We start from the raw sequence: 18,651 nt of genomic DNA on the forward strand, positions 1-18,651 counted from the left end.
GTTCCCCACATTAACATTTTGGTGTCCCAAGTAAGGTAGACTGACTTTGTTGTTACCAGGTTCTGGAAGCTTCTAAACCAATGTTTCATGTGACAATACAGTGCTCATCATAAACATTGTCGCCAGAGATCATGGTATCCGTTTGAAGGATCAAAACACGCACACTTTCCTTGGCAGACATTGGGTGCTTTAAATTTAATTATTGCACACCTGGCATCTCAGCCTGAGTGTTGGGCAGCTTGCAAAGGTGGGAAGAAGTGATCGGCGCCTGTCAATCACTTTGATTGGCAGGCATTCTGTTGCTGTCCTCCCGCGCTAGCCCCCTAGAATGGCTTGCAGTTACTCTGCTGTTTAGCTGTTTTCCTGGACAATGGTGTGCTACCAGATTTTGTCACGGTATGACATTGCAGCTATCTCAGCTCTCCACAAGGCTGGACACTCCACACTGGCTATCTCTGACCAGATGGGTGTCAGTGTCTGCCAAGTTCAACGATATGTGAAGCGTATGGCTGAATTCGGCGGCAACAACATACCCACCAAGAAGAAACCATCAGGAAACACCCACAAAACTTCCCTGCAAACCCTAAGAGTGGTACACCTTGAAGTCAAATGTAATCCATGAGTATCTGCCAGGAAAACCAGGGAAGACAACTTGGGATTGCTGAATAATGTGTCTGTGAGGACATTATTGTACCACATCCATGACAACCTTCAGTAGCTGAGCTATGCAGCGCGGCCCAAGAATGTGTTTACTGTAGCCCAGCAAGGGAAGAGGCTTGCATTTTGTGAAAGGATGAAAGACTGGACCATTGAGCAGTAGTGTGGTGTACTGTGGAGCAACGAGTCAAGATTCACAGTGACAGCCAGCAGTCAAGGTCGCATGTACTGGTGCCCAGGCAGTGACCCCCTTGACCCCTGCTACTCTGCTCCTGCCGTCAGATTCCCTGATTCATCGATGGTGTGGGGATGCTTTTCCTACCATGGGGTGGGGAGCCTCGTGGTGTTACCAGAAAACACCACAATGAATCAGGGGAACTACCTCGAGCTTCTGAGTGACCATCTACAAGGGTCTTTCGAGATGTGTCAGGGCTCCACCTTCGTGCAGGACGGTGCACTGTGATATACTGCTAAGCCAGTGAAGCAGTGGCTCAGAGACTGCTATGTGCCATTCTTTGAAGACTGGCATGCTAATTCTTTGAATCTGAACTCAATAGAAAATTTGTGGCCGATAATAAAACAGGAGTTATGCAGCCATGACTGCTCAACTGTAGCCAAACTCCAAGCTGTGCTTTACCACCTTTGGAACACATTCACTCCCCAGTATCTCATGGTGCTTGCAGACAGCCTTCTGGCCTGTTTGGAAGAGTGCAAGAGACGTCAAGGGAAGCCAACAAAGTATTAGTTGTAAGTTCAATAAATTTCTTTGAATGCAGTACATGTTTATATTACCTGGCGTAGCGTGGGAGAGGGGTGTGACAATGTTTATGGTGAGCACTGTAACTGGTGGCCACAGTAACACCTCCAGGGAAATCCTGCCAATAGTATGATGTAATATAGGGATGTTTTTAGGTCCTGGGGCTAGGGCTGTGTCCTTTGACAAGGACCAAAGACTAAGTCTAGTGTTAAGGTGGCCCCACAAACTGACTATCCTCTTCCTAGGGAGCAGTGACATAAACTGAGAAATGGACCCTAGGGATGTGACAGAAAACATCAAGCTCATAACAAAGAAAACAAAGTCATTGTGCCTCAGAGGTGGTCATCATTCAGAAAGAACCAAGAAACATAAATGAACTGAGGTCAGGTGTAAAACAAGGGGTACACAATCAGCAGGTTCATCGATAGAGCCTTAAAAAGGGACCTTAAAAACCAGTTCCTGATCTTCAGTTCTCCCCATTATAAAGAAACATCTGGCCAGATGAGGTACACTGGAACCCAATAGGTAGGGGACATGTGCTGCCATCTTAGACAATTCATAAGCAAGAAGATAGGGATAAGGTGATGAAGGCCTATTACACAAATTATTAAACTAAGCCCAACCTGGAACAATCAATAACCCATTGAGTTCAGCAGAACTGGGGGTTACAATAAATAATAACAGAGAGCAATAGGCATCTGTTCAATTAATGAGCAATAATAACAACTTAAAATTAAATCTACAAACATGTCTATCAAAATTTTAAGGAAATCTTTAGCAACAAAACAAGGTTGGTTAACAATAACTATCAGAGAAGGTAATGAGCTAATAGGCAGTGACCAATTAACCTTAGCTAAATTACAAAGGGTAATAGAATCAGTAAAAGAAAAATGGAGTAGCTATCAGGCTACTTTTAATCAAATAGAAGCTAAATCAACAACTGAGGAGCATGATGAATAACTTATAATTTATAGTAAACAGTTAACTAAATTTGAAGATAAAATAGAACAAATGAGAGGTAACTGAACTAACGTCACTCCTCCTGATCTTATGTTGAGAGGCCAGTCTATATAACCCTGTCAGCAGCAACATTACCAGAATTTGCAGGAAATGAGTGGCCCTCATTCTGGGATAAATATAAAGGACTAATTCATCAAAGACAAGACATTGTAAAAATAAATTATCCATTATCCAACCTATTAAGCCAATTAAAGGGTACTGACTATCTAATAACTTATTAAGTTTTTACAGTAAGGTCTATGAGGCAGTAGATAATGGTGATAGTTGTGACATCTTATATCTGGACTTTAGTAAAACATTTGACAAGATACTCCATCAGAGGCTCCTGAGAAAGATTAGGGCCCACCAGATAGAAGGGAAGGTGTTAGGCTGGATAAGGTCATGGCTAAGTGACAGGTGATAGAGTAGTAATAAACAGCTCTAAATCTGAGTGGGGTCATGTAATTAGTGGGGTGCCACAGGGATCAGTATTAGGGCCATTGTTGTTTTTAATATATATCAATGGCTTGGATAGTGGAATTAGTAGTGATGTTAGTAAATTTGTGAATGACACAAAGACAAGTAGATTAATTAGGTTAGAATCGGATTACCATCGCATTGCAGGCAGATTTAGATAGGATGAATGAATGGATGGACAGATGGTAAATGCAGTTTAATATCAACAAATGTAAAGTACTTAGCATAGGTAGAGGAAACCCACACAGTAGGTACACAATAAACAACAAAACTCTGGTAGGTTCAGGGTACGAAAAAGATTTAGGAGTTATAGTTAGCTCTGAACTCCGTCTAAGAAAGCAATGCATAGAGGCCAGAAGCAGGGCAAACAGGGTATTAGGATTCATATTTAAGAGTGTTAAAAGTAGAAGGCCCAAAGTAATATTAAAGTTATATTTGGTGCTGGTCAGACCTCATCTAGACTACGCTGTGCAGTTCTGGTCCCCACATTACAGGAAGGATATGGGTCTATTAGAATCAGTACAAAGGAGAATAACTAAAAGGATACAGGGGATGAGGAGTATTTTTTACAAAGAGAGATTGAAGCTGTTAAACTTACATTCTTTAGAGAGATGCTGGTTAAGAGGGGACCTGATAGTTTTTATTATAAGGGTTATAACAAGGGGAGTATAAGAAAAATTCTTAAGATTAGCAACCAGGAAGGAACAAGAAATAATAGGTTCAAGCTACAAAAATTTAGGTTTAAGAAAGAGATAGGAAGAAACTGATTCTCAAATAGAGTGGTAGATGAATGGAATGGACTTAGTAATCATGTTGTTAGTGCTAAGATATTAAGGAGCTTTAAAAGAAGATTAGATGGGTTTATGGATGGGGATGATAGGTGGAAATACATAGGTACATTTCATACAGGGACTGCCAAGTGTAAGTCCAGTGGCTTCTTGCAGCTTCTCTTATTCCTTATGTTCTTATGCTCTAACAGTTTCTGAATCAGCCATTACTGAAGAAAATTATGATATTCCTATGAAATTGTTCAAGAAGAATTGTGATGACAAGGAGCAAATAACTACTAAACTTGTCTACAAACTCCTAGATTTAACATCCCCTAGCCATACTTATAAGGATTTAAAACTTTTCAGGATAAATGTAAATAGCATATCAGAATCACTGGTCAAATAATAACATTGAGAATGCAGCTTGGCTCACAAACATCATTATACAAAAGAAGCTAAATAAGAAAACATTAGAAATGTTGTATTTAAAATACCAAAAGAGCCACTTCACATTTAAGGAAACAGGTGAATCATTGTTAGAAATTTGTAGAAACATGAGCAATGACGAGACATCCAGATTCTAATAAAATTTACCAAGAACAGGTCAATAAGACTCCACCCTACAAGGTTAAAGGAAGTAAAGTAAAGTAAAACCAAACCAAGTTGTGGGACCATAGAGGCATTGTACCTTCTCTATCAAAGTAAGTAAGAAGACAGAGCTACCACCTCATACTAACTGTAACAAGATAGGAGTAAGACCTAAAACTCCAACAAATAGGAAATGTGCATTATGCTCAGAACAACATAATTCAGTACACTGTGGCAATTATCAAGTGGTAGAGAGGAGGATAAACAGACATGAAGAGTTAGGAAGGTGCACACTATGCTTAAGTGAGTCTCACCAAATAAAGGACAGTACAACTAATCTGCATATGTGCCCTTTATGTAAGAAAGGGGTACATCATGTTGGTCTATGTGAGATAATAGGGTATGAAACTAAAATAACCCACTCACATGATAAGACCAATTATAATCAGGATATCTCTCCTGCAGCAGTTTCAATAGCAGAAGTAGACATTAGTAGTCAAAGATGACTGATAAAGGCCAAGGTTCTGTTCAACATAGGAATGCAGAAAAGCTTTATAAGCAAGAAAACTGTAACAGCTTTAAGCCTACCAATAACAGGACAAGCTCAATTAAAAATCTCAGACTTCCTAACTAATAATAATACCCTAACTTATGACTTAGTAAGACCCATCATCAAATTAGGTAGATTTAAAACAAAGTTAACAGCAGAGGTGATCCCAGACATAAACATTAATTTAACCTTGAAGGGTTACAAGGAGACTGCTGACTTTCAAAACAAAAGCTATAAAATTAGCATATCAAAACACAATATCTGATGAAGTGCGTCCAATTCAACTAATAATAGGCTCAGACTATTATGGGAAATTTGTAGGGAAAACATTAAAGAATATGGTGTTCAAATGCTGACAACAGCTAGTGGTAATGTTATGGTAGGTCCACCGCTACATGCTAAAGGTTTACTACCAAATCACAAAGCCAAGCCCATCTTTAGGGCACCAATCCAGTCCCTACTAGTAGCCATATAGGAGCTCAAATTATCCCTAATGAGCTTCCTGACATAACAGAAGAAAGGAATGAAGCTATACACAAGTTATGGGACTTGGATACTATGGGGATAAATCCTAATGCTCCAAATGTCAAAGAGCAAATGACCTAAGGCTGCTTTAACCAAACAGTAGAATACAGTAGAATACAGTATTGAATGAGACTACCTTGAAAAATAAATTCACCATCCTTACCAATAAATTATACCAATGCCAAGGCTCAATTAAATAACTTGTGGACTAAACTAAGAAAAGATAAAACTATGCTGGAACAATATGATAATTTTATAAGAAATCAAACCACAAGTAACTTTATAGAGAGGATAGTAGAACCAGTAAATCATAACACCGGCCATTACCTCCCTCATGTGGTAAAGAAAGAATCTGTCACCACCCCAATAAGTGGTTTTCAATTATAGCTCATGAGCAAGCAAGGGAGCAAGTAGTCTGAATGTATACGGGATACTGAATTTGTATACGGGATCCAACCTAACAGAAAACTTGTTTGACACGTTGGTGAAATTCAGTCTGAACCCATACGCATTAGTAGCTGACATCTCTAAAGCATTCTTAAGAATAGGTTTAATGGAAGAAGGCAGAGATTTCACAAAATTCTTATGGCCAAGAGATCCATGTGACAAAAATAGTTCTTTGGATGTATACAGGTTAAAATCCATCCACTCTGGCTCATGTTCCAGCCCATTCTTGTTACGTTTGACCTTAAATCATCATTTTGACAAAGCTGGTTGTCCTGAAATGAGTCGTGCATTTCATATGGACAATCTGTGAATAACAGTAAATACAGAGGAAGAAGTGATAACTTTATATGAACAGGCAACAAAAAAATGTTTAGCCACTAACATGCCTCTGCAGAGTTGGAACAGCAATTCAGTAATCATGCAAAACCTTTTAAAGGAACAACAGTGCAGATTGTGGGTAGCATTTTGTTCTGATGTGGCGGTTTGGGGATCCAAGCTCGCTGCTTGACTTCTGTTGCCAGGAGCAGTCGCCAGTCAGCCACCCACCAGTTTAGTTCTCCACCACTCTATAGTTCTCACTTGTAAATTTCCCTAAGTTGCTAAGAACCTAGAAGCCCAGAAACCTGCACAGCAGCAAATAGTCTGTCTTTGCTATGAAAACACAGCCAGCAACTGGCTTGGGACGCACAGTGACACCAACTCGCCAATCGCCACTGGTCTGTGCTAGTTAAGTGTACCACAGCTAAGTCATCAGTTACTTATAATTATATCTAGCTATGCTTTCTGTAATAGCGTGTTAGCTGTGAGATCATAAGGTGAGTGAAGATCTAAAAAAGTTCCCAAAGTGATGCTTCTAGTGCTGATGTTAAATATATAAAAATGAAGGAAATATTTACAGAAACTATAAATTAGTAATAAACTGCAGCTTTTGCTCTGTCTTTTAATATTTGAAATCAAGTAACTTTATTTGAAAGCCGAATTATGCTATTGCATCTAAAGCAATTACGAGTTCAAAATTTTCTTCGAAAACCAATTTATTCGAAAAGGTAGGCTTTTGGTAACTAAGGTTCCACTGTATATGTGTGCGTATGTATGTATGTATGTATGTATGTTTGTATATATATATATATATATATATATATATATATATATATATATATATATATATATATATATATATATATATATATATATATATATATATGTGGGGCATAAATGATAAAGAGAAGATGAGTAGAAAGATTATGAGGAGAGAGAGAGAGAGAGAGAGAGAGAGAGAGAGAGAGAGAGAGAGAGAGAGAGAGAGAGAGAGAGAGAGAGAGAGAGAGAGAGAGAGAGAGAGAGAGAGAGAGAGAGAGAGAGAGAGAGAGAGAGAGAGAGAGAGAGATGACCAATGTGCGATGGACACTTGCCCTGCTCTCGCAGTTATGTTAAAAGTTTAATGCACTCCACCCAGTCTCCTTCCCTATTTAATTTCAACACTTTACCTTTGTTCCCTCATGTTCTGCCTCACATATTGTATAGTAGAAGAGTGGCACTTGATGGTGGCATAATCAGTTCCCATCCAGCCCTTATGGTTTCTTCATAATGATTTTTTAAAGATAAACACCTTATAGAGTGAAGTTGTTATGAGTGTGAGAGGTAGGAGTGTGTGCATCACCCCCTCACCCCCTCTCCTGTACTCCCCATTGTAGCAGAGTGGGAGAGCATCCCACACTGCTTTCCCATGCCTCTGGGCTCAGTTGGCTGGACATTAGCAAGCAGAGTGGACACACACACGTGAGGAGGAAAGCCGGCACGAATTAGATAGGGTTGTATATGAGTTAGTGGCAGTAACGCCCCTGCTATTATGAGTAGGTAACACGCCAGTCATCAGATTGACTTAGTGTGGCATGCTAAGCTAGACTGGTGTGGTGATGAATCTTATGTGCCAGTCCCTACTTGGTGTCCTGTGGTCAGCACACTGACTCCCTGACTACTAGCCGAGTACTGGTGTTTCGGAGGAGTCAGCAGACCCTCTTCTTTTGTCTGTGGGCAGTTTGTTCCTGTATTTGTTGTATTAATAATTGCTAGTGGGTTCCAGTGTTTCTTTAAGGATTCTGGACTCAGAGGACTACCATTACTCTGCTGTGCAATAAAGTATATTTCTTCCCCAGTCTGTGTCATTCCAGTAGGGGGGCAGGGCCTGTTTTCTGAGAAGTTGAATATAATTTTGTATAGCAGAGGAAGATAATATTCTTCAGATGAGGGTGGACTGATGTCTTGTAGTTTGTGAGGGCAGCAGTCCACTGAATATTATAATCCTTGTACATGTTTGTTGTAGCTGTGCCTTCTAGAATGTGGCTATCAGTTCTTTCCCAGCTGTTCGAGTAATTTGGCAATCATGGTGTTCCCTTGCCTGTGGGAGGTGAAACAGGCTGGCGACCTCAGTTGTGTAATTCATCACAGGAGGCCAGAAGGGCCCTGTGGAAGTGAATGTGAGCTCCGCATTATACTGAACTGGAGGTGACAGCATAGGGAAGTTGACCCAGGTAGTGGTGGCCGAGAAGGGGGAGGAAAACCTGTTCTGTTAACAGGGTGCGAGAGACCAGAAGGGCCTTGCAACCTGTAGCTGGGTTGGGCCCTGCACTACTCTGCTTAAGAGGCAGAAGAGGGATGCTGACTAGTCTGTGGCAACTGTGAGAGGGTGCTAAAACACTGAATACGCTGAAAGATCAGATGTAAATTTCATCAGCTATATTAGCAATGAGTAAATGAGAACACAGGCTACTATTTATTTACTTATTTGCAGAAAACACAACTAATGTCTCCAAGGCATTTTTTATATAGAAATCACAAACCTTTTCAAGGCTTATTTCTAAAAAACAAACCAGTTCAGCCTCAGCAAACCTGATAAATAAGCTGAGATTTTTTCTAGCATCCTCCCACAAAACTTTCTCTATCTCTTCTTTTCCTGTTCACTTTCATCCTCTTTCATCTCCAGAGCAGCTGGATTTGTTACACTTAAAATGATCTGCTTGTAAGTTTGCTCTTTAGCCACTGGTGGATTTTCATTCACAGAGCGGAAAGACAAACATGGCAGTGTAAACACAACTCGTTCTCGTATTCTGATTTTTTTTTTTTTACTCTGTGCCTGTTACGCTTTGGATTCTTAATATTCCTTTCCTCCCCTCCTCTGTCTAATACTTTATTCATATATTCCAAAGTTTATACCAAAAAATATTTTCATGTACCACACATGACAGTGAATGATCATGGTGCCCAGGCACCATTTTTAAATTTGCCATATGCCAATACCTTTTGGAAATATGCTAAAAGATCAGATAACTTTTGGAATGGGACTATTTTGTAAGTGCTGAAACATCAGGTTTTTTTTGAATGCTGCATGCCAAAAGACAGGACTTCTGCTATCCACGTGTGTGTGTGTGTGTGTGTGTGTGTATATATATATATATATATATACCGTATTTGATGGCTCATAAGACGCTACTTTTTTCTCAGAAAAAGGGTCAGTAAATTAGCCTGCGTCCAATGAGGCAAAGGTCCAACTTTGAGGCAGTAATAGGTTACAAGTCTACGGCAACAGAGGCTCTAAATTCAAACCACAGATGTCTTTGCACAACTAAATAAAGTCATGATTGGTAGTACGCCACAAAATGCTCTTTCTTTCAAGGTACCAATGTGTAGTATCTCATACTTACTGGTAATCCACATAGACTTTGACCAGTCAGGAAGAATTTGCTTAACCATGCACCACTTCTTCTTGGAGTTTTGTTGGGGCAGTGTAGGTTGTGATGTCACAGCCTTTGATGCCCCAAAGGTGAGGTATCCAATTATAATATTAGACTAGATGTGATGGAGCTGGTTGGATTTGTGGAGAAGGTTCTGGCAAGGTGGAGATGGTGCACCACGTTTTTCAAAACAAACGCGGTCGGTTGCGCTCCGACGTGACGTACTCGGTGACACCGAGTGTGACGCCGTTACTGATTGAGGTAAGACAATAGCCACACTTTCATACAATTAAAATTGAACCTATCTTTTTAACATTCTTGCTTTGCATACATATGAAAAAGATTGAAGCTAGAGAAACTTTTCTTTTATGAAAATAGACTAATACACCTTGAGAACGAATATTTCTTCTATAAAGGAATTGAGTGTCATGGGATAGGCTGGCTTGAGGTGATGATCTGCATAATATTCATGTAATAGCTTATGCAAGAGTGTTTAAAACTTCCAGATTTTATTACACAACATGATGGAGTCAAAAAAACGACACAATTACACAATTGCATACAAGCTACAAGTAATACAATATGCTAAGGAAAACGGCAACAGAGCTGCTGCTAGGCATTTTGGTCCACCTCCAACTGAGAAAATGATTCGTTTTTGGCGAAAACAAGAGGAAGAACTTCAGAAAGCTGTGAAATCAAAACATGGTCTTCGCACAAAGAAAGCTAAATGGGTGGAACTGGAAGAGGAGATGAAGGCTTGGGTTGTTGATCAAAGGAATCAGGGTGCAATAGTAACAACTAAACAAATAATTTTTGAAGCTAAAGAAAGGGCAACTGCCAAAGGCTATGATGATTTTGGTGGTAATGAGGGCTAGTGTTATAGATTTATGAAAAGGAATGGATTAGCAATGCGAACTAAAACAAAAATATCACAAAAAATGCCTATGGCATATGAAAACAAAATTCTTGAGTTTCATAAATACGTTATAAATCTCAGAAAGGACACCCATTTTGAAATGGGACAAATTGCAAATATGGATGAAGTACCACTGTCATTTGATGTGCCTTCTAATAAAACAGTTGATTTTAAAGGTTCTAAGACTGTGACTATTAAAACCTCAGGCCATGAGAAAACTCATTTTACAGCAGTACTGGCTTGTTGTGCTGATGGCACTAAATTACCACCTTTCCTCATATTCAAGAGGAAAACCTTTCCCAAAGAAAGCATTCCACCAGGTATCTTTATTCATGTTCATCCTAAGGGCTGGATGGATGAGGATGGTGTGAAGCTGTGGCTTGACAAAGTATGGTCACGGCGTCCTGGGGGACTTATAAAAAAAACATCACTTCTTGTGTGGGATCAATTTAGGGCTCATTTAACTCAGGCTACCAAGAACAGAGTACACAATCTAAACACAAAAGTGGCTGTAATACCTGGTGGACTAACATGCCAGTTGCAACCACTTGATGTTTGCATAAACAAACCTTTCAAGGTGTATATGCGTGAGCAGTGGAACGCGTGGATGAGACTCCCGCAACATGACAAAACACCATCGGGCTTCATCAAGAAGCCTACAATAGCCCAGGTTTGCCAGTGGGTAAAAATTGCTTGGGATAAAGTAAAAACAGAGACAGTGGTGCTTTCATTCAAGAAATGTGGCATCAGTAATGATCTTGAGGGCACAGAGGATGACCTTCTATACGAAGGCAGTGACTCTTCTACTTCTAGTAGTGATTCTGGTGAGCTTGAGGAATGCAGTACTGATGACAGTGACAATGATTTTGTAGGGTTTGGATGTGAATAAAAATGCTACAGTTGTGCTAAGCAAATTTCAGAATGAATAAAATCAATTTATTTTCATGAATTTGAATTAAAAACTCTTTAGTTTTGTTGTGTAAGATTTCAGAATGAATAAGATCAATTTATTTGCACGAAAATTTATTTGAATTAAAAAAAGGAATGAAACACTTCAGATTTGTTTTTTTACTTTTGTAACTTCTAAGAATAAAACTAATTTATTTTCACGGATTTGAATTTGAATAAAATGTAGTAGGTAAACTATAGTAATTTGTGCAAGGTATTCAAAGTGAATATTATGAATTTGTTGTGATTTGAATACGAATTAAAAGATAAAATTGTACTAAATTTTATGATGAATGAAATAATATTTCAAGTAAAATACACTTTAGAAAATAAAGTTATTAAGTCTGCTTTTACACATCCTTTGGCTTTGAAAATGTACTAAAATACTGCATAAGAATTACATGTGAAAGATGCTAAAAAATAAAGTATGAAAAAATTTTATTATCACTGTAGTCCCTCAGTTAATGGTGCCGCCAAGAGCTAGGTGCAGTTAATGTTTACATTCAGCTGAACCGCATTAAGACTGAAACTCCCCTGCTTACCACACCTTTTGGGCACTAGAGGCTGTGACATCACAGTCTGCATGGCCCCAACTAAAATACCAATAAGAAGATTGTGTTTACACGTCAGCAGGATTGGTACAATCTTGTCTTTCAATACCCTCAACCGAACCATTACGTTCTGGCTTTCAAGGCCCGCAACCTTACCAAGATTTGACTCCAGAAATCCAACCAGCTCCACTGTATCTAGTCTGAAACACTACCTGTATACCACACCTTTGGGACGCCAGGCTGTGATGTCACGGCCATCACAGCCTCAACAAAACCCCAAAAAGAACAAGTAAGCTGCTAGCATAAATTAAACTTTTAAATGCTGAGTATTGGTATCTAATAGTGATCTAAATGCACGTGAGAGTCTTCAAATGTCGCTTGAATTCCTTGACTTCATATCGATAGCCTAAATCTGTTAATTTTTGTTTTTTTCTATTTCAATACATGCCAGAACTGGGTGCGTCTTATGAGCCCGTGCGTCTTATGAGCCATCAAATACGGTATATATATATATATATATATATATATATATATATATATATATATATATATATATATATATATATATATATATATATATATATATATATATATATATATATATATATATATATATATATATATATATATATATATATACATACATACATACATACATACATACATACATACATACATACATACATATATATATATATATATATATATATATATATATATATATATATATATATATATATATATATATATATATATATATATATTGTTGGGAGGAGTAGTTTTTTGGCTGAGTACCATCGTCTGTGTCCATTTTACATGACATATTTCTTAAATGCAAGAACTACATATATTTGCATCTCATGATATTTTCAAAATATAAAAATTAATGAGGGAACAGAGGATGCAAGCAACATGACTGCTCATGCTGCTGCAAGCATTAGGGATTGTCTGAAGATGTACCAAGTATGAATAAAAGGCACACACCCAAGTAAATAATTCTGTGAATAATGCCACATTAATGAATCAAGTTAATGACTACATAAATCACATAAAACAGGCTTGTCACTGCTGTCCTAAACACAAGACCAGACTTCTCTCAGTGTGAAAAAACTAGTAATTCATCTTGCACCAGTTGTTTATACAATAATTTTACAATAAACTGGATGATGTAACTGTTATCCTGATAATGTATAAGGAGGATAAAAATTAGTGGTGTAACTAATATGCCAATAATATTGTATAGGTTAATGTATGAACAGCAAAGCAGCTTCTCTTATAATACTACCCCGCTTACTAATGCATTTATTAATGAGTAGAGACATGACAAACTGTAAACAACAGAAAAATATCCTTGCAACATTAATCTCTTTAAATTCAAGAGAAGCTCATTAATTTAAAAAAAAAGAACAAGTGAAGGGCAGGAATACAAGAAACAGGAAAGGGGCAAGGAGAATGAAAGGGGAATTCATTTAAGTTCATGAAAAAAAGATAAGTAATAAAAAATAAGGAAAGGGTAAAAGAAAAAAAAAATAGAAGAGTAAATAAATAAAAGGAATGAATACCTTTGGAGAGAGAGAGAGAGAGAGAGAGAGAGAGAGAGAGAGAGAGAGAGAGAGAGAGAGAGAGAGAGAGAGAGAGAGAGAGAGAGAGAGAGAGAGAGAGAGAGAGAGAGAGAGAGAGAGAGAGAGAGAGAGAGAGAGAGAGAGAGAGAAGCAACTTGCAACAGAGATTCAAATGATGGGGAAAGTATTGCATGCTGGTAAACAAGATTAAAAAAAATTAAGAAAGGGAAGACAGGAACTGACCAGTGGGGATCTTTGCTGTCTCCATCTTCATCCATGGATTCAAGGGGTTCAGTGTCAATATTATCATCACCTTCTGGTCCTGCATTCATTGAAGATGGGACCACTTCAAAGCCCAACTGAGGAGAAAAAATAGATATATTACTGAAACAAAACTAAGAAGAGATCCTTTCACCTTCTTTCTCTCTGCTGCCTAAGAGATTTCATCTTCCTTCTTCATTCTCACTCCCATACCTCATATACTCCCAAAAATTTAAAAAAAATAAGAGAAGAACAAGAGGACATGATCAAGAATTAGACAATGACAAAAGAAAAATGGCCACAAATAAAAAGCAATACAATTCAAAATGCTATCTAAGAAGAATTGAAGAAAGGAAAATAAAATAAAATAAAATAAATCCATTGATATGGAATCAGAGCAGCAGTCACTTAGTTCATATTACATCTATGTAAATACCTGGTCCTTGGTGAGTAGGGACATGAGGGGTACATCACGCTTGAGGTGCAGCACCTTCTCCGGTGACATCATTTTCTGGCCAGCATGAAGTAGTTTCTTAGCTGCCTTGTAGTAGATGGTGTCTGGTTGATTGTATGTCATGCAGTTATTGCACATCAGCTCAAAGTCAGCCTGAGAAAGGAAGGGTATGAGTGAGTTACTAATATATCTACTATCAATCATGGCTAATTAGATTCTAAGGTGATGATTTTTTCATTGACTAAGAAGTGACAATGAATAAAGCTTACCATCATAGTCCATATTTTAAATTTATGTCTGCTTAATGCCTAAGAGAGTTCACCCATTATTTTCACTCTCCAAGCCACTGTTTATCAAAGCCTGTTTACTAGATCAATTCCACTATCTTAGCTCTCCATGTCCTCATATGTACATAATCCTTAGAACTCTCTTAAGGGAAAGTGTTAGGATGTGATTTTTTATGAGTACATAATTCCCTCTCCAACAACAGGAATAAGTTTAAAAAATTATGGTGGCTGGTGAATCCACAGTTGGTGAAACTAATTATTACACAGAAAAAATAAGAGACAGAGAAACCTTGGCATGATATCTATCTATCTATCTATATAACAGACTGGCAATCCCACATGGAATGGCCCAGACAAGACACACACATACAAACAAAACTGTAGTTCATTTAAGTGAAAGGCAAGATAAACAGAAAAAGCTCCAAGAAGGATAAAAGTTAAAGTTGAGAGGAAAGTAGATAAGATGGAAAACAAATGAGTCAGAAAGAGGCCATTCAAAGAGCGAGTGTAAACTTTGAGAAAATAATAGAGAAACAATTAAATGAGACCAAAATAACACTAAAGGTGGTAAAAGTTATCAAGAGTAACAAATCCAGAGTATTAAAAAAAAAAAAAAATGTATCATTACCTTTGCGATTAAGAAAAATAAGATCAACAAAGCAGTGAGAAAGAGCTGAAAGAGGTAGTAAACAAAGTGGTGGGAAAGGTACAAGAGGAGGGAAGATATCTGATAAATGAAGTAGAAGAATATGACAGTAGAAAAATTCATAGGTGAAGAGCACAGAACCATAATAATCAAATTTAAATCACAGAAAGATGCTGAGGAGGCTCTGGCAGGGGCCTGGAGGCTGGCTAAGGATGAGGAAATAAAAAAATATACAGCTGAAAAGAGACTTAAATAAAAAGGAGAGGGAAGAGCTAATGAAACTGAGGGAGGAAGTAAAGGCAAAAAATGAGGAGTGAACAGAAGAGCAGGAGATATTCTATCAGAGAGTTTTAGACATGAAAGAGAGGAAGTGGTACCTGAACAGGAGGGAGAACAAGGAAACAAGTTAAGGACAGAGAGAGAGAGAGAGAGAGAGGAGAGAGAGAGAGAGAGAGAGAGAGAGAGAGAGAGAGAGAGAGAGAGAGAGAGAGAGAGAGAGAGAGAGAGAGAGAGAGAGAGAGAGAGAGAGAGAGAGAGAGAGAGAGAGAGATATGGAATAATGGCCTCATCTCAGGATTAAGAGTGTTAAGTGTTTATTTGAATGGGAAAAATTCAGATATAATGGGCCTCACAAAAATAAAATTATATGATGAGTTAGAAGTAAAGAACACTGGACAAAATATACACAGCTTAAGGAAAAGAAGTAGAATAAATAAGAAAGGTGGAGTGATGTTTTTAGTTAAGAAAAGTTTAAAAGTGGTTAAAATAGAATGTGACAATGGACTAGCAGAGGCATTAAAAATTGGAGTGGAAAATATACAAGGCAAACAGAGACAATTCAAAGTGACTTACGCACCACCCAAAAGCAATGCCTGGTCAAACAAAAGAATATGAAGAAATGATAAAAGACAAAGAACTGGCTAGAGAAAAATGCTGTGGTGATAAAGTGATTATGATAGGAGACTTCAATTACAAGGGAAGAGTGGTACAGTGAGGGAACAGAATCATCTTGGGGAAATAAATCATTACAACTGGCAATGGATAATGTGTTAACACAATGGATGAAAGATGATACAGAATTTGGAAAAGATGAAGAAGCATTGAGACTAGATCTATTATTTAGCAAGGAACCAGAAGGAATTGAGTATGTTCAGATAGTGTCCATTAGCCAAAAGTGAACATGCTACCATAGAATTCAATATAAATGAGGAAATAGAGGATAAGAGGAATGAAGAATGCCATGCTGGAAAATTAAACTACAGTAAGGCAGACTTTGAAAACATGAGGTAGCAGACTTTGACAACATGAGGAAGTTTTTTCAAGAGAGATAGAATATATTCCATAAGGCTACAAGGGTCCAAGAGAAGTGGGATGAATTTCTCAAAATATATAAAGACAAAAAGTTTGTGCCTAAAAGGCAGACAATAATAGTTTGGTAAAAAAAGCATGGTTTGATTAAAAATGAGAAGCAGCAAAAAGGATGAAAGAAGATTCATGGAAAAAGTGGAGGAAAAGTAAATTATATAAATAATTTATGGAATAATTATAAAAAAGCAAGAAATGATTACATGATGATCCTGAGAGATGAACAAAGACAGTTTGAAAAGATATAATAAACAGGTGTAAGCATAAGCCCAAACTCTTCTATAGACATGTGAATGGTAAATTGAAAAGCAAAGTGAGCATAGAAAAACTAAAGGTGGATGGAGTGGTATATGAGGACTCAAAAGAGATAGCAGAAGTGATGAATAATAGCTTCAAGGAATTTTTAACAAAGGAAAAGGAATTTATCTGGCCACTGAACATACATAAGAAAAATACATACATAGAAAAATGGAGGTATTTCAAATAACGATAAAGGAAATTAATGAAATCATCAAAACTTTAGCTGTGAGAAAGGCTGCAGGACTGGATGGAGTGTCAGGATGGGTATTAAAGGAATGCAGTAACCAGCTTAAAAATAAATTATATACCATCATATGTACCTCTATTAGTGAAGGAATAATTCCACAGGATTGGAAAAGGATGAACTTCATGCCCATATTTAAGGGAGGAGACACACAAGACCAGTTTTGCTGACGAGTGTGGTAGCAAAAATATGTGAAAGGATAATAAAAAAACAAATGGACAAAAGTTCTGGAACATAATGAAATCCTTACAAATCGTCAATTTGGTTTTGGAAAGAGATCTTGTCTTACCAATCTGTTGTGTTATTATTCGAGTGACTGATACAATATAATACAGGAGAAAGATTGCTGGGCACAGTGCATTTACCTAGATCCAAGAAAAGCTTTTGATAAGATGCCACATAAAAGACTTCTATGGAAACTGGAGAAGATAGGTGGTGTAAATGAAAGACAGCTGGAATGGAGAGAGAGAGAGAGAGAGAGAGAGAGAGAGAGAGAGAGAGAGAGAGAGAGAGAGAGAGAGAGAGAGAGAGAGAGAGAGAGAGAGAGAGAGAGAGAGAGAGAGAGAGAGAGAGAGAGAGAGAGAGAAAAATGAGAATGGTAATAAGGGACCAGACATCAGTGTGGAGCCCAGTATTAAGTGGGGTCCCCCAAGGATCAGTGTTAGCACCAGTAATGTTCACAGTGTATATAAATGATATGGTGGAAAATGTATCCATAAAATAAAAAAAAAATACATGCAAATAAAGTCAAGACAAAGGAGGAAAAGAGCCAGGAAGGATAAGGCAGGAAGGAAGGAGAGATGAGATGTCAGAGAGAGGGTTAGGAGGAGGATCATGTGTTCAAGTACACACACACACACACACACACACACACACACACACACACACACACACACACACACACACACACACAGAAAAGAAAGTGATTAAAATAATAAAGGAGAAAGGTAATCTTGTGAGAGACACGATACAGAGAAAGATTTGTGCGATGGTATTTGGGGTTAAGGAGAAGAACCTACCCATAAAAATGGCTAGAGAGAAAGAAGTGAAAAGGGCTAAGGAAATTATAGCAGAAGTGGCAGAGGAAGGAGAGGGAATAATCAAACAAATTGAAGAGGTTTACAGGAGAGGAAAGTATGAAGAAAATGGAACAAGATCAATGAAAATAAGATTCATGTCACAAACAGCAGCAGAACATGTCTTCCAAAGAACAGGAAAATTTGCAAAAGTAGAAGGAATGAAGGAAATATGGATAAAATGAGACATGAATGAAGAGAAGTAAACTGAAAGAATTGAGAGTAGAGGCCCAGTCAAAAAATGAGTAGAGAACACAGGAACAAGTGAGAAGATTCACCTGGAAAGTTGTGGACATGAAAGTGAGGAAATGGTGGCACAAAGATGCCATGAAAGATCATCAAGCAGAAGTTCAAAGATTATGTATACTAATGTAGATGGTTTGGTGTAAAGCCTATTGGAACTTAAAGATTACTCAAGGAACAATAAACCAGATGTGGTATGTTAAAAAAAAAAAAAAAAAAAAAACTAAAAGAGGAAATAAAGTTAGGATTTGCAAAGGAAGAATATAGCACATGGAGGAGAAACAGAAAAGGAAAGGG

The 18,651-nt window shown here is 37.8% G+C and overlaps 1 protein-coding gene across 1 annotated transcript in view; it reads right to left on the reverse strand.

Moving 5' to 3' along the window:
* LOC135104948 (bromodomain-containing protein 7-like) overlaps positions 1-18,651 on the reverse strand; it is a 192,221-nt gene that overhangs the window by 94,276 nt on the left and 79,294 nt on the right. The window contains 2 exon segments of the mRNA XM_064012763.1: positions 13,722-13,837; positions 14,176-14,346. Of these exon segments, the coding sequence (XP_063868833.1) occupies positions 13,722-13,837; positions 14,176-14,346 (287 nt within the window).

Source organism: Scylla paramamosain, chromosome 11 (assembly GCF_035594125.1).
Source record: "Scylla paramamosain isolate STU-SP2022 chromosome 11, ASM3559412v1, whole genome shotgun sequence".
Classification (NCBI taxonomy): Eukaryota; Metazoa; Arthropoda; class Malacostraca; order Decapoda; family Portunidae; genus Scylla; species Scylla paramamosain.